At 35.5% G+C, this 15167-nt stretch overlaps 1 protein-coding gene across 2 annotated transcripts in view; it reads left to right on the top strand.

Annotated features, from left to right (window-relative positions):
- Nucleotides 1–15167, top strand: part of NCAPG (non-SMC condensin I complex subunit G) — a 32754-nt gene that overhangs the window by 3552 nt on the left and 14035 nt on the right. For both annotated transcript variants that reach the window (XM_016951398.3, XM_016951399.4), the window contains exons 4-12: nucleotides 500–645; nucleotides 921–1005; nucleotides 2927–3119; nucleotides 3605–3754; nucleotides 8640–8780; nucleotides 9303–9426; nucleotides 10623–10712; nucleotides 11037–11216; nucleotides 13932–14042. In XM_016951398.3, coding sequence (XP_016806887.1) covers nucleotides 500–645; nucleotides 921–1005; nucleotides 2927–3119; nucleotides 3605–3754; nucleotides 8640–8780; nucleotides 9303–9426; nucleotides 10623–10712; nucleotides 11037–11216; nucleotides 13932–14042 — 1220 coding nt within the window. The remainder of the gene's footprint in view (nucleotides 1–499; nucleotides 646–920; nucleotides 1006–2926; nucleotides 3120–3604; nucleotides 3755–8639; nucleotides 8781–9302; nucleotides 9427–10622; nucleotides 10713–11036; nucleotides 11217–13931; nucleotides 14043–15167) is intronic.

Genomic DNA, 15167 nt, shown 5'->3' on the forward strand with positions numbered 1-15167 from the left:
CTCAGCACTTTGGCTCCAACCTGGGCGACATAGTGAGACCTTGTCTCCAAAAAAAAGAAAAAGAAGGAAGTTGGTGGGAAAAAAACTTCAACTAAAATATGTGAGACTAAAAAATGACATTACTTTCTATTACAGATGGGTTCTCACTTGGGCTGGATTGCAGAGGTGTGGCCTCAAACTCCTGGGCTTAAGTGATCCTTCCACCTCAGCCTCCTAAGTAACTGGAAGCGCCACTACCATGCCTAGCTAATTTTTTATTTTAAAATTATTTTGTAGAGACAGGGGTCTTGCTATATTGCTCAGGCTGGTCTTGAACTCTTGGCTTCAAGCTCTCCACCTACCTTGGCCTCCCAAAGTGCTGGTTATAGGCAGTAGCCATCGTGCCCAGCCTATCTTTATCATATTAAAGGCATTTTAAAATATCAAAATGTGTGTTATTTTATGACTGTAGTTAAATAAATAATTTCATCAGTACTAAAATGTATTGCTTTATTTTTAGCATATGCTACTTTGATTGAAAATGATTCAAATCCAGAAGTTAGACGGGCAGTGTTATCATGTATTGCACCATCAGCAAAGACTTTGCCAAAAATTGTAGGGCGCACCAAGGATGTGAAAGAGGCTGTCAGAAAGCTGGCTTATCAGGTAAATAAGTTCAATGTCTTGTGTTGGCATATTCTTAAAGGACAAGGAGCCATTTTCTTAAAGTGCCTTTGAAAAACACTTGGCATGTAATAATTTCTTCAATTGAGGTTTTATGGAGAACACAGGTAATTTAGGTAGAATCTTACTGTATTAAGTGTGTTACCAGGTATTAATTTCTTTTGGAGATTCTGGGTAATTTTCTAAGATGGTGATATTCTTATGAAATCTATAAATTGTGTTGAGGTTAATGACCATCTTTATAAATTATTTTTAAGGTTTTAGCTGAAAAGGTTCATATGAGAGCTATGTCCATTGCTCAGAGAGTAATGCTCCTTCAACAAGGTCTTAATGACAGATCAGGTAAGATAAACAACTTTATATATACAAAACTTTAGTAGATTTTGAGGTCAGACTTAACAAGGTTTAAGAAACGAGTGTCAAATCAGGTCAAGTAAGCCTGCCAGTCCCATGAACCTGGTGAAATTTATCTTGATGTATTATATAGAAAACACAGGGCTAAAGATTTTGAGATATATATATATATATATGTATATACTTTTTTTTTTTTTTTTGAGACGGAGTCTCACTCTATCACCCAGACTGGAGTGCTGTGGTGCAATCTTGGCTCACTGCAACCTCTGCCTTCTAGTTTCAAGCGATTCTCCTGCCTCAGCCTCCTGAGCAGCTGGGATTACAGGTGAACATCACCATGTCTGGTTAATTTTTATATTTTTATAGAGACGGGGTTTCACCATGTTGGCCAGACTGGTCTCGAACTCCTGACCTCAAGTGATGCACCTGCTTCAGCCTCCCAAAGTGTTGGGATTACAGGTGTGAGCCACCGCGTCTGGCCAAGATCTTGGTATTTTGAAGGAGCAGAGCTTATTTCTTTCACCCTTTCTGTATTTTACAGATGGAGAAACAATACTTAAGTCTGTAGAGCTAATTCATGTCAGAAGTAGGAAAAGATCTATTTGCCCTCTCTCTCTGACTTAAAAAAAAATGCTGTTCCTTATGTGTATACTTTGGTATGAATGTGTTCTGTGTGTCAGAAACAACAAATAGGAATGGTCAGACCAGTATAATTTTCCTATTTTTTTTTTCTGTTAGAGTTCCCCAACATTTTTGACACCAAGGATCGATTTCATGGAAGACAGTTTTTCCACAGAGGGCGGGCTGGATGGTTTCCAGATGAAACTGTTCCAGCTCAGATCATCAGGCATTACTTAGATTCTCATAAGGAGCGTGCAACCTGGATACCTCATGTGCACAGTTCACAATAGAGTTCCTGCGCCTGAGAGAATCTAATGCATCTGCTGATCTGACAGTAGGAAGAGCTCAGGTGGTAATGCTCGTTAGACCACGGCTTACCTCCTCCTGTGCGGCCCGGTTCCTAACAGGCCACAGACTGGTACTAGTCCGTGGCCCAGGGGTTGGGGAGCCTGAGAGAATCTGCTTATAGGAATGATATTTTTTGAAGTTTTTAACTCTCATGAGAAGGCCAAGATGGCTCTATTGCGCTGTAGTGAGAAAACCGACTTGAGTTTGAAAACATTGTCAGAGGACTAATTACTAGGATGACCTTAAAAGCTAAGACTAAGGTTTGTTCAGTGACGTGTGCTTGTATAGTTCACTACTGCAAATAGCAATCGTGTAATAGATGAAATCAGATAACAAGTGAGATAATAGCTATTACATATTCTGGGCTAACACTTGAAGCCCATTGAACCCAGGGGAGAAGGAATGTAAAGATATTTTTGTAGGCTGTGGTATTTGGTGCTGAACCTTTTCCATTTTTATTAGTAAGTGACCATTACAGTGACTTTTGCAGTATCACGGTACTTCTTTTTTTTAACCTTTAATATGCTTAGTTGGCTGGGTGCTATGGCTCACACCTGTAATCTCAGCACTTTTGGAGGCCGAGGCAGGCGGATCACGAGGTCAAGAGATTGAGACCATCCTGGCCAACATGGTGAAACAAAAATTAGCTGGGCGTGGTGGCGCATGCCTGTAGTCCCAGCTACTCGGGAGGCTGAGGCAGGAGAATCGCTTGAATCTGGTAGGTGGAGGTTGCAGTGAACCAAGATCGTGCCACTGCACTCCAGCCTGGTGACAGAGCGAGACTCTGTCTCAAAAAATATATATATACATGCTTAGTTGTGCCTCTTAACCTCTACTATTTCTATTGTAAATACTGACTTTGTTAATTAAAACAGACAAAATACAAGAGATGGAAGCTAGAGGGAGCCTTTGTTCACCTATGTTTCAAATGACTCAATAGATGCTGTGAAACAAGCTATGCAGAAGCATCTTCTTCAAGGCTGGTTACGGTTCTCTGAAGGAAATATCTTAGAGTTGCTCCATCGGTTGGATGTAGAAAATTCTTCTGAAGTGGCAGTCTCTGTTCTCAATGCCTTGTTTTCAATAACTCCTCTCAGTGAACTGGTGGGACTCTGTAAAAACAATGATGGCAGGTACATAAAGGATTCATTCTTTGAAATGTAATACTGATTAACTTGTGCAATTAATTTGGTTTTTTTCCTCCCCATAGCTTAAGATTATATTAATACCTTTAATCTTAACTCTCTTTTGTTTTCTTTTAGTCTGATGAATATCTTTTTATCCTTCCTTTTTCCCCTCCTGGTGTAAGAACTCGTAACTTTATCATAGACTATCTACTTTAGCTATGCTTTTCCCCCCTTCAGTTTCTTACTTTGATTTTTGAATTAGCCTACCATGAGAAAATCCAGCAACATGCACCCCTAGTATATGTTTGCTTATTTGGTTCTTTTTTGTTCTAAGTTTCTTCATTCCTTTTTGTGTGGATACATTAATGACTCTAATTAAAAGGATAGTGTAGTGGTTTTAAAGCAAATCTTATTATTCTCATTTTTGTACTCTTCAATTCTTAATGATAAAAAGATCATGCTTTCTCTCACACTCTTTCTTTTAAATGAAGGAAATTGATTCCAGTGGAAACATTAACTCCTGAAATTGCTTTGTACTGGTGTGCCCTTTGTGAATATTTGAAATCAAAAGGAGATGAAGGTGAAGAATTTTTAGAGCAGATTTTGCCAGAGCCTGTAGTATATGCAGACTATTTATTGAGGTAAATTTTTTTTCTTTTAGTTTGGAGAGTGATTGTGTTGCTGCATGTGTCAATCTCCCAGTCCCTTTCCTCAAAGTCATGTTTGATTGTGAATATGTTAAAAATCCTTTTTTTGTACATGTAGGGATAGTTATATACATTGAGTCTTTTTGAATATCTTGTGCTGGTCTGTATACTGAAAGAGCAAGTCACTATGTTTAGGATCATTTCTTCAAAACTGTTAAGATATGATTATGACCATTTCTGCATAAAGTTGATGATGATGATATATTATTTCTGAAATTGGTTGGCACATTTTCTGTTAAGTGTCAGATAATAAATATCTTAGGGTCCTGTGGGCCATACCGTCTGTCACAATGACTCAACTCTGCCATGGTATTGTAAAAGCAGCCAAAGACAATGTAAGTAACTGTTTTTCAATAAAACTTTTATTGACTTTTATGGCCACTAAATAGTTGAACTTTAATATTCATGTGTTAACAAAATAAGAAATTTTAAAAAATGATCAGTTAAAAATTTAAAATAGTCTTAGCTTGCAAGCTATATAACAGGTAATAGGCTGGATTTGATGCACATTGATGGAACATTGTTTTCCAATTCACAGAGTGGATCTTTGTGGCCAGTTTTATTTATTAAAAACTTACTATCTAGCTTCATGTTTTAAAGTTTTTTCAAAATATGCCTTTTTAAAAAACAATTTGGATTACCATAATTATACCTCTTAAGAAATTATTTGGATTACTTTATTTCACTTTAAAATTATACAAGAAAAACATGAATGCATTCTTGTCAAAATTCAAATACAGAAGTATAAGGAATAAAAATGTGGAATTCCCTCTTTTATTTCCTACTTCCTCAATCCCATTGATTAGCAACTAAGTGTACATTCTAGCAACCCTTAGAATTAGCAACTAAACAATATAGGGTGTATATTCAAACCTCTTTCTCTGCATTTATATACATTTTTTGAGTACAGGTTTCTTTAAAAATATAACACTGTATATACTTTTTTTTTCAACTGATACCTGAGATCATTATATATTGGTGCATATATAATGTAATAGATACTGTTACAGTCTTAACAGCATGTCATTCCGTAGTATGGTGGTAACATTTAATTCCTCTGTTGATGGACATTTAGGATGTTTCCATTTTTCACTGATAAAAGCAAAAGTATGTTAAATTTCCTTTACATTTTTGGGTACCTTTGGGATTTTGGGGGGTTAATTCCAAGAAATAAGTTGCTACACCAAAGGATAATATATGTATATTTTGATAGATATTGGTATGTAGGTTTTTAACTTCAACTTTATGGTTTATTTTTTTTTTTTGAGACGGAGTCTTGCTCTGTCGCCAGGCTGGAGTGCAATAGTGCAATCTCGGCTCACTGCATCCTCCGCCTCCCGGGTTCAAGCGATTCTCTTGCCTCAGCCTCCTGAGTAGCTGGGACTACAGGCACGCGCCACCATGCCCAGCTAATTTTTGTATTTTTAGTAGAGATGGGGTTTCACCATGTTGGCCAGGGTGGTCTCAATCTCTTGACCTCGTGATCTGCCTGCCTTGGCCTCCCAAAGTGCTGGGATTACAGGCGTGAGCCACAGCGCCCAGCCTGATGTATTTTTTTAAAAAAGCTTCCATATAATATGAATTATGGACCTGAATTATCTGTATGAAGTAACAGTTCTCTGCTTTTGTTTAAAATGATCTCACATAAAAGTTAGGCAGCAAAGCTGTGCATGCCTCTAAATTTCCCCTCAAAAATCCTAAATCTAGGATAAGTATCTCAAATGTGAGCCAATAGGGAAACTATAGCTCAAGCCCATGTTAACATCATGAAGAACCTGTGTGAATCTAATGAGCATTTTAATGTTAATTATTTCAGACTTTGACATTTAAGTAGGGAATTCATTATAATGCTGTTTGGGCCATGTTGAAATGTTTCCAAAAGGAATGAGTTTGTGGCAAAGTTTAATAATATATATAAATATAAAAGATGTTTATAGAAGGTAGTGAAAATATAAGAAAATATGAGGAAATGTTAAATATTTAAATGGCATAAAGGGGGAGGAGTTTTCCTCAAGGACAGCATCAGAAGGTGACTTGTAAAAAGCTTGATTCCTCCCTTCTGAAAGGTCAGGGATTAACATTTCCTTTGTCACTCTGTCTTAGTTTTGAAATAAGTAACTTTAACCTCTTCGACTTATTTTCTTCACTTTTAAAGAGGAAAATTTTCGGCTGGGTGCGGTGGCTCATGCCTGTAATCCCAGCACTTTAGGAGGCTGAGGCCGGTGGATCACGAGGTCAGGAGATCGAGACCATCCTAGCCAACACAGTGAAACCCCGTCTCTACTAAAAATACAAAAAAATTAGCTGGGCGTGGTGGCAGGCGCCTGTAGTCCCTGCTACTCGGGAGGCTGAGGTAGGAGAATAGCGTGAACCTGGGAGGTGGAGCTTGCAATGAGCCGAGATCGCGCCACTGCACTCCAGCCTGGGCAACAGAGCAAGACTCTGTCTCAAAAAAAACAAAAAAAAAGAAGAAAACTTTCAGAAATTTATTTTAGTGATTGTTGAAAGAATACCTAAAAAATAGAATGACTGTCTTTTTGGAGGAACATGACTAGATGGGATTAGTATACTTGAGTTCAGAAACAAAATTAAATTGAAAAATTGTTTCCTGATAATCTCAGGAATATGTTTTCAGGCATACTGTATATTTTAGGCAGTAGATTCAATGACTAAGAACTCTGATGTGAAACAATTTTGGTTAACCAAGGTGCTCACTTAAAGAGCAAACGAGGAAATGAGGATTATCAAATTAGAGTAAGTAAAAGGGACAACAATAAAATTTGTTGAAAGCCATCTTAAATATAAATTCTTAGACTTTAAAATACTTTCTTGAGTGATCTCTTCATTATAATAAATGTCTTTATAAATGGTTAGGATTTCATGGTAACTAAAATTGGTGGGTCAGTTTTAAGTTGTATTTATGCAGTTGAGGATTTTTAATCTATTAATTAAACAATTGTTTCAATTCACTTAAAAAAAAAAGTCAAGATGCTATGCATTTTGCTAAAGCTGGGCTGGAGAAGTGGGGAGAGATACAAAGATGAGTATAAATGAAGGTTTTCTTTTAGCCTGTCAGAAAAGAGTAACTCTACTGATTGGTTGATTTTGATAGTTATCGGTAGTGTAGTTTTCCTTAGTTTCCTACTAGAACCCAAAGGGTGGCTGATGTTTTAAAAGTCCTAATCTTGTGGCCAGAAATTTATGAGCTTTTATTTACTCTTGGTCATCACTTTGTAATACATGAGAGTATACTCATTATACATTATACCACAATCTCTGTAACTTGGTTTTTGTCCCCCCCCCCCTTTTTTTTTTTTTTTTTAAGAGACGTAGTCTTGCTTTGTTGCCCAGGCTGGAGTGCAGTAGCGTGATCTTGGCTTACTGCAGCCTCTGCCTCCCAGGTTCAAGCAATTCTCCTGCCTCAGCCTCCTGAGTAGCTGGGATTATAGGTGCCTGCCACCACATTTGGCTGGTTTTTATATTTTTAGTAGAGATGGGGTTTTACCATGTTGGTTAGGCTCTTCTTGAACTCCTGATGTCAAGTGATCCTCCCGCCTCAACCCCCCGAAGTGTTGGGATTACAGGTGTGAGCCACTGTGCCCGGCGACATTTTTTAAATGACATTTTTGATCAGGATTGTTTTTCATGTCACTTCCATCTTAAAGGCACTTCGCTGTCTAAGCTTCAATTCTTAGTTCTGCTTTTAAGTAGCTTTTTTTATTCCACACAAAAAGCAGAGGCTACTGAATATACAGCCTTCTTGGTGAGGATTATAAAGGGCTTTAGTTTGGGTGGTGATGTCTGTAGTAAGAATAAAAAGTTAAAATAAAAGGTAGCTGATGGTGGTGGTGTATACAGAGATTAGTAGGGTTTCTAAGAAAGAATAATAAAAATTTGTGAAATTGTTTCTATTTTTCTGATTTTTTTCAAAAAAGATAATTGTATTCATGGATTACTTGTGTAACTATTGTTACAATTTTTAAAAATAAAAGAATGATAATTAGGCATGATGAAGATTAAATCTTTTTTTTTTTTTTTTGAGATGGAGTTTTTGGAGTTTTTCTCTGTCACCCAGGCTAGAGTGCAGTGGTGCGATCTCGGCTCACTGCAACCTCCACCTCCTGGATTCAAGCAATGCTTCTGCCTCAGCCTCCTGAGTAGCTGGGATTACAGTAGCCACCGTGCCTGGCTAATTTTTTTGTACTTTTAGTAGAGACAGGGTTTCACCATCTTGGCCAGGCTGGTCTCGAACTCCTGACCTTGTGGTGCACCTGCCTCGGCCTCCCAAAGTGTTGGGATTACAGGTGTGAGCCACTGTGCCCGGCTGAAGATTAGATCTTTATGACTAACTGGATTTTTGGGTAAGGGATTCAGAACTTGATAGATGCTTCTTGACTTAAAGTGGGGCTATGTCATAAGTCAAATGAGTTTAATTCTCAGATAAACTCATCCTAAAGTTGAAAAATTGTAAGTTGGGCCACCTGTAATTGGGGACCATCTGTAATTGGGAGAATGCTAGTGACATTGAAATAATTAGTTATCAGTTAGACATAAATATGTACCTTTTGAAATTTTCCCATAGAAAATTTGAGTCATTATTGAAAATACATTTTCAAATTCTTTTGATTCATCAATAAGTTTGTTTGCAAAAGTTAATGACAGTGGCATAGAATTGAGTTTGTAGACCAAATTACATGGCATAGATATGTATTTAGACGAATATGACCTGAAAATGGCCCTTTTCTGACCTAATGGTGGGAATCAACTCTTGTTTGATGTTTCTTAAAAGATTCTACTTTATTAATTCTGCTTGTTTTAGTTATATCCAGAGCATTCCAGTTGTTAATGAAGAACACAGAGGTGATTTTTCCTATATTGGAAATTTGATGACAAAAGAATTCATAGGTCAACAATTGATTCTAATTATTAAGTCTTTGGATACCAGTGAAGAAGGAGGAAGGTATGTCTAAATGTTAACACTCATTCTAATTTGCCCTTCTAATTTCTTATATTGAAATATAGTCCTTTTACAATATAACTAAACATATTTACCCTAGCTCTCTAAAGTGGTATAAAAAGTTTTCTTTTCCCTTCTACATATTTCCATATATACACATACATTTATATTTCTAGTTCAATTTCCTCAGAATAAATCAATGAAATTGCAGTTTTTGGTTAAAAGTTTCTGTTTAGATTTATTAAGGCTAGTAGCATTTTCTAAAAGGTTTAATCATTTCTGGTATTTTGTCATTTTATGATGTTGATTTATTAAAAATCATAGGGTGTTTTATAAAAATTTTTTGTGTGTGGAATAAGAATATTTGACCTAAAGTCTGTACATACAGATTTTTGTACCTATTATAGCGATAAACCTAAGTGAAAGAACTGAGGCAAATGTAATTAAGTTTGCAGAGAAGGTGAATGTTAGAGATAAAACATGTTTTGTCATAATGATATTTAAATTAGTTCTTTTTGACTGCAGAAAAAAACTGCTGGCTGTTTTACAGGAGATTCTTATTTTACCCACAATCCCAATATCCCTGGTTTCTTTTCTTGTTGAAAGACTACTCCACATCATTATAGATGATAATAAGAGAACACAAATTGTAAGTAATTTTCCTCATTGTTGATAAAGAGGTTTTGGTCAATGACATTGAATACTGTCTTATTTTCTGTTTAGAGCTTTTTGTTTTGTCTCTTTTGTTTTAGGTTCGTCTCTTTAATGAGTTTTAAAATTTCTTAAAACCATTATCTATCTCTTACATACACAGAATATTTGAAAAATGTCACCTTCTTCCTCTTAGTGTATCTGTTATTGTTGAATCAGTTTGAAATGGAGCAGGTTTGGTAGGAAGTTACAAGTGGGGATATGGTTTTGTCCATGAGGCACTGGGTGCTAGTGTTTTTGAGAGCTTACTCAAATTGTACATACTAGGGTTTAGAATCTCATCTGACACTTTCTGGCTTTGTGGCTTTGGACAAGTTATTCTGCTGTTTTACTTGTCTGCAAATAAGAATAGCAATGAAATCTACCTTTCATTTTTCAATGAGGTATTGTTCATAAAGGTATTGTTCTGTATTGCTTGATAAATACAGAAATAATTGTTTACTATAATACTATTTCAGTGTTTTTTTTTCTGGCATAGCCAAAAAAGACAGATCTGTATCATTTATTTCATAAAAATCACGTAATTTCAGTTGCAGGTTAATTCACAGATCATCTCTTCCGTCCTCTCCTTATATATACACCCCTTCTACAACATACTTAGTTGTTATTCAGCATCTGCTTAAATACTTTCATTTGGGAGGCAGCCTTTTCCTGATCAGCCAATTCCAATATACAAGTGGTTCTGAAAGGAAAGTCCTTCCTTATGCTATTATTATTTATGCATTGTCTACCCAAAGGAAGAATAAAAGGATATTCCATTTTTCTGTGTTTAACTCCTACAGAGCTGAACAAGAGAAGGGTTGAGGATTTTAGGCAGAGAATTTAAGTGTCTCATCTTAAGCACCATAATTCGTATTTCTGTTTTTCAAACATTATATGAGGGATAATTTACTTTCACTGTCTGTGTGCCTATTTCCCTTCCATTCAAATAATTTCATTTTGTAGTCAGATGTATTGTTTTGTTTTGTTTTTTTCTAAAATTGTCTAGCAAACAGAATGTGTGCTATTTCTACCTGTATGTTTTTGCTCCATTATTCAATATATGGTGGATACTACTTGGAGTTTTATATAGAATTTTGATACTGTTTGCTGATATATCAAACATATATTAAAGCATGTACTCTGAACTTACAGGTTACAGAAATTATCTCAGAGATTCGGGCGCCCATTGTTACTGTTGGTGTTAATAACGATCCAGCTGATGTAAGAAAGAAAGAACTCAAGGTAAGTCTCTTTTAAATGAAAGAAGTGCTTGAGTGTAATGTAGCTGGGCAAGTCTATTCTTTCCTCTTGCTGTGCAGTTCTGAAATGTTTCTCACATAATCAAATTATTGTTTAATTGTTAAACTATAAGAATATTTAAAATGTTACCACATATGTCAGTCTCAGAGATATGCAGATCTCCGTGTCAGGAAAACTACGAGTTTGCATATGCCTGACTCATTAAATTCTGGGCAGTTGAGATATTAAATAATACTCCTGAGTTGCTACAGATGTTCATATTAACAGTTTTTGTTCAGTGTTGAAACAATTTATATCTTCCCTTAGATGGCTGAAATAAAAGTTAAGCTTATCGAAGCCAAAGAAGCTTTGGAAAATTGCATTACCTTACAGGATTTTAATCGGGCATCAGAATTAAAAGAAGAAATAAAAGCATTAGAAGATGCCAGAATAAACCTTTTGAAAGAGACAGAGCAACTTGAAATTAAAGAAGTCCACATAGAGAAGGTACAGGTAACTTTTTTCATACTAAATCTCAGGTGTTATTAATCATCTCAACTAAATCTTATTTTCTCTAACTTCTAGAATTGCCAAAATATATTTACTTTGAGCACTTTATAACAGTGACATAAATTAAAATGAAAAAAGTTTTTCCCTGTTTCTATTTTTGGACTTTGAAAGGCCTTAATTAACTTTAATTATTGGAGGTAGGACTTTATTTGCTTCCTTGTCATGCTAATCTCTAGAATCTGAAGTCTTTCTTACCAGGGAAGCTAGCTTTCCAGTGGTTCACATCTGAGTTTTCTGTTTTTTGTCTTGAATGGTTTAAAAAAGGAAAATACATCCATTTTCCTCTTATTTGTGGAGGATCCATGACCTTTCTTTTTTATTGCTAGCAAAATAATTTCTATGGTAACGTGCATTTTTTTAAAGCTAAATTACTTTTGTGTTTTTAGAAAAAGCTATGCAGCTTTGTTATTTTTAATGAAATACTGAAATATGTCTAGTAACATTTAAAGCTTGCTTTTCAGTAGTTCCTTTTTTAAAAAATTAGTTTGTTAAAGTAGTCTCTTAAATGGAGTATGTCTTTCCTTCTGAAAGAAATTTTTTGTTAATGGTATCGATACCATTCTGTCTTACAACAAATGATAAATATGTAAACATAAGATAGGTATCAATTAATATTTGATATTAACTTTAATTTCTTTTGGGATCTTGTCTTTTGTAGTGAACATCATTTATTGTTGTACTTTTGGGATGTGCTGATTATTCTCATAAAAATAATGCTAAATAGGAGACTCTTTTATATAGAAGAGTTTCATGAGTTATGTTTCTGATCTCTTTAGCCATAGACATCCCAACTCCAACACCCACCTTCCCAGAGAGTATGCCTGAATTTTATTTTGATAGCTGGTGGCTTCTTTTATTTGACGAAGTCTGTGGGCCATTATAGGCTATTAAATTTGGAAAGCAAATTTAAAGCAAAAACTGAAAATATCATCTGAAAAATGACAAACTTTAGGTCAAAATTATAAAATTAGCAAAAGTAGTCTATCATGGTTAATATCATCTGTTTAACTTGACTTGCTTTGACCATTTATGTGTCTATTTGTCCTGTTCGAGGGCTACAAATCTGTTAAAATGCAACTACAACAGAGCATAATAAATGCTATGGTCAGGGAAGTATAGAGGTTTTATGGAGAGGTTTCTAGTGCTGGTAGAGTATTGTTGGCTTCCCCAGAGGAAGACATGTTTTATCCTGAGATTAGAATAAAAATAACAATATAATCTAACAGTCAGAGGATACTTTTTCTGTGGTAGTCACAGCATTAATTACTTCACAAATGTGAATTCATTCTTTTCTTCCTATAGGCCTATGAGGTTGGTACTGTTATTATCTTCATTTTACAAAGGGCAAGTAACTTGCCCAAAATCACACAGATAGTAAATGGTGGAGGCAGGATTTAAACCCAAGAAGTGGCTCTAGACTTGTGCTTTTAACTCACTCTGTGCTGTCTCTCCTCAATGAATTATGGAAGGAATGTTGTAGACAGATGGAGCAACATCTGTGATGGTCCAGAAGTTAAAGAATGCCTGTTATGTTTTAAAACTTCAGGTCCATGTGACTAGAGAATTGATGGGGAGAAGCAGGAGAAAAATCTGGGGAAAAATTAAGGGCTAGGTCATGTAAGACTTTGCGTAAGCAATATTAAAAATTTTGTATTCTAAGGATTGTGGTGAACCACTAGTATTTTAAGTGGTTAGGTAAGTCTTATGTCTCAGATCACTGTTGTTTAGGAAATGGATTGGAGAGTAGTAAAAGCTTAGACAGGCATAATAGTTGGGAGACTTACAGTAGGGTCGGGAGACTTACAGATGATGGTAGTCTGAACAAGATGACAGTGGATTTGGAAAGCAGTGATGAACTTGAGAGGTATTTAGAAATTAGTAACGGAGAAAAGGGAGTCAGGAATGTATCTTAGGTCTTTTGGTTTAGACAACTGGGTAGATGGTGATGACAGTATGAAGATAGAGAACAAGGAAGAGGAGAGATTTGTGTAATGATGAATTCCCTTTTGGACATGTTGAGTTTGAGGAAACTGTGGAACATCCAAGAGGAAATGTCTTTTAGCAGTTATATATATGAATCTGAAACTTAGAAAATAGCTGGGCTAGCTCATAGATGATAAACGAGGTTGTCAGGTTTTTTTTTTTTTGAGGTGATAATTAGGCAAGATGAAGATTAGACTTTTTTTTTTTTTTTTTTTGAGACAACGTCTCCCTCCGTTGCCCAGGCTGGAGTGCAGTGGCATGATCTCAGCTCACTGCAACCTCCGCCTCCCGTGTTCAAGCCATTCTCGTGCCTCGGCCTCCCAAGTAGCTGGGACCACAGGTGTGCACCACCACACTAATTTTTGTGTTTTTAGTAGAGATGAAGTTTTGCCATGTTGACCAGGCTGGTCCTAAATTCCTGACCTCAAGTGATTTACCTGCCTTGGCCCCCCAAAGTGCTAGGATTACAGGCGTGAGTCGCTGCGCCTGGCTGAAGTTGCCAATTTTAAAATCCTGCCTCTACCATTTACTATCTGTGTGATAGCTGTAAGATCACCTACAGAGTCTATATAGAGTGACAGTATGCCCTACACAAAGCCCTGAGAAAGCAAACATTTAAAGGATGGGGAGAAGATATTACTAATGCTGAATATTTTGTCTTCATTTTAGAATGATGCTGAAACATTGCAGAAATGTCTTATTTTATGCTATGAACTGTTGAAGCAGATGTCCATTTCAACAGGCTTAAGTGCAACCATGAATGGAATCATCGAATCTTTGGTATGTTGATGGCCTCTTGGGCTTTATTTTAGTCCACTCCTTTCTTATTTTGTAAGTGATATGTTCTTTAGAAATCAAAATAATGAAAAGATTACTGTCTTAAATATCTGATAAGTATAAATGATAAAATATATATATATAGCAGCTACTTCATATTGTGAGGATTAAATAAGATGTCTGTAAAGGACCTGATATATAAATTACAGTCTTTTAAATATTTTTAAAAATGATTTTATACTGGAAAGAGATACAGAATATCTTCATTTTTTGAATAGTAAGAGAGGAGATACTGAAACATACCAGGAATATTTAAGTACTGGAATTGTGCTATGTAATGAGACTGAGACAATCACATTTTATGCCCTGGGAAAGGAATTTATTTATTATATTTAAAGGGCTTTTAAAATAACCCTTTGTAGGTAATTCCCATAGGGACACAAGTACTGTAAGACTCTAGAACATTACTTTCTGATAAGGAATATAGTGCAAACCATATATAACTTTACATTTTTTAGTAGCTACATTAAAAAAAGTGGCTTTTTTTTTTAAAGCCACTGTTTTAAAAAAAAAAAAGAGGATAATTTTAGTATATTGAATATATCCAACTGTATTATTTGGATATGTCCAATATATCCAAAATATTAATCATTTCATTATTTACTCACTATTAAAACTGTTGCAATGTTTTACATTCTGTTTTGCATACTAAGTCTTATAGCGCATCTTAAACTGGACTAGTCACATTTGAGGTGTTCAGTAGCCACATGAGGCTAATGGCTACAGTATTAGTGCACTGTTTTGTTGTTGTTGTTGTTTTTGATAGTACTACTCATTCAAAGCAAATTCTGTATGTAGCCAGGTTCTTACAGAAGTCTCTCAAAACTGTATTTACTTGGTATTAGTGAGAAATAGCCAATGAATGTAATCTGAAGTCTAATTCCTTGGGTTGTCATGAGTTCCTGAATGTAGTAAAGAAAACCAATTTTAATAGTTTAGAGCTTCTGGAGAAATACTGTTTTGTACTCAACCATTAGAATTTAGCTTTATTTTTGGAAAAGCAGTTATCTTTAGTGAAAAGTGATGCTTAATTTGTGCTTGGGCATTTTATGTCTGGTCCTACAAAAT

Source organism: Pan troglodytes, chromosome 3, assembly GCF_028858775.2.
Source record: "Pan troglodytes isolate AG18354 chromosome 3, NHGRI_mPanTro3-v2.0_pri, whole genome shotgun sequence".
NCBI lineage: Eukaryota > Metazoa > Chordata > Mammalia > Primates > Hominidae > Pan > Pan troglodytes.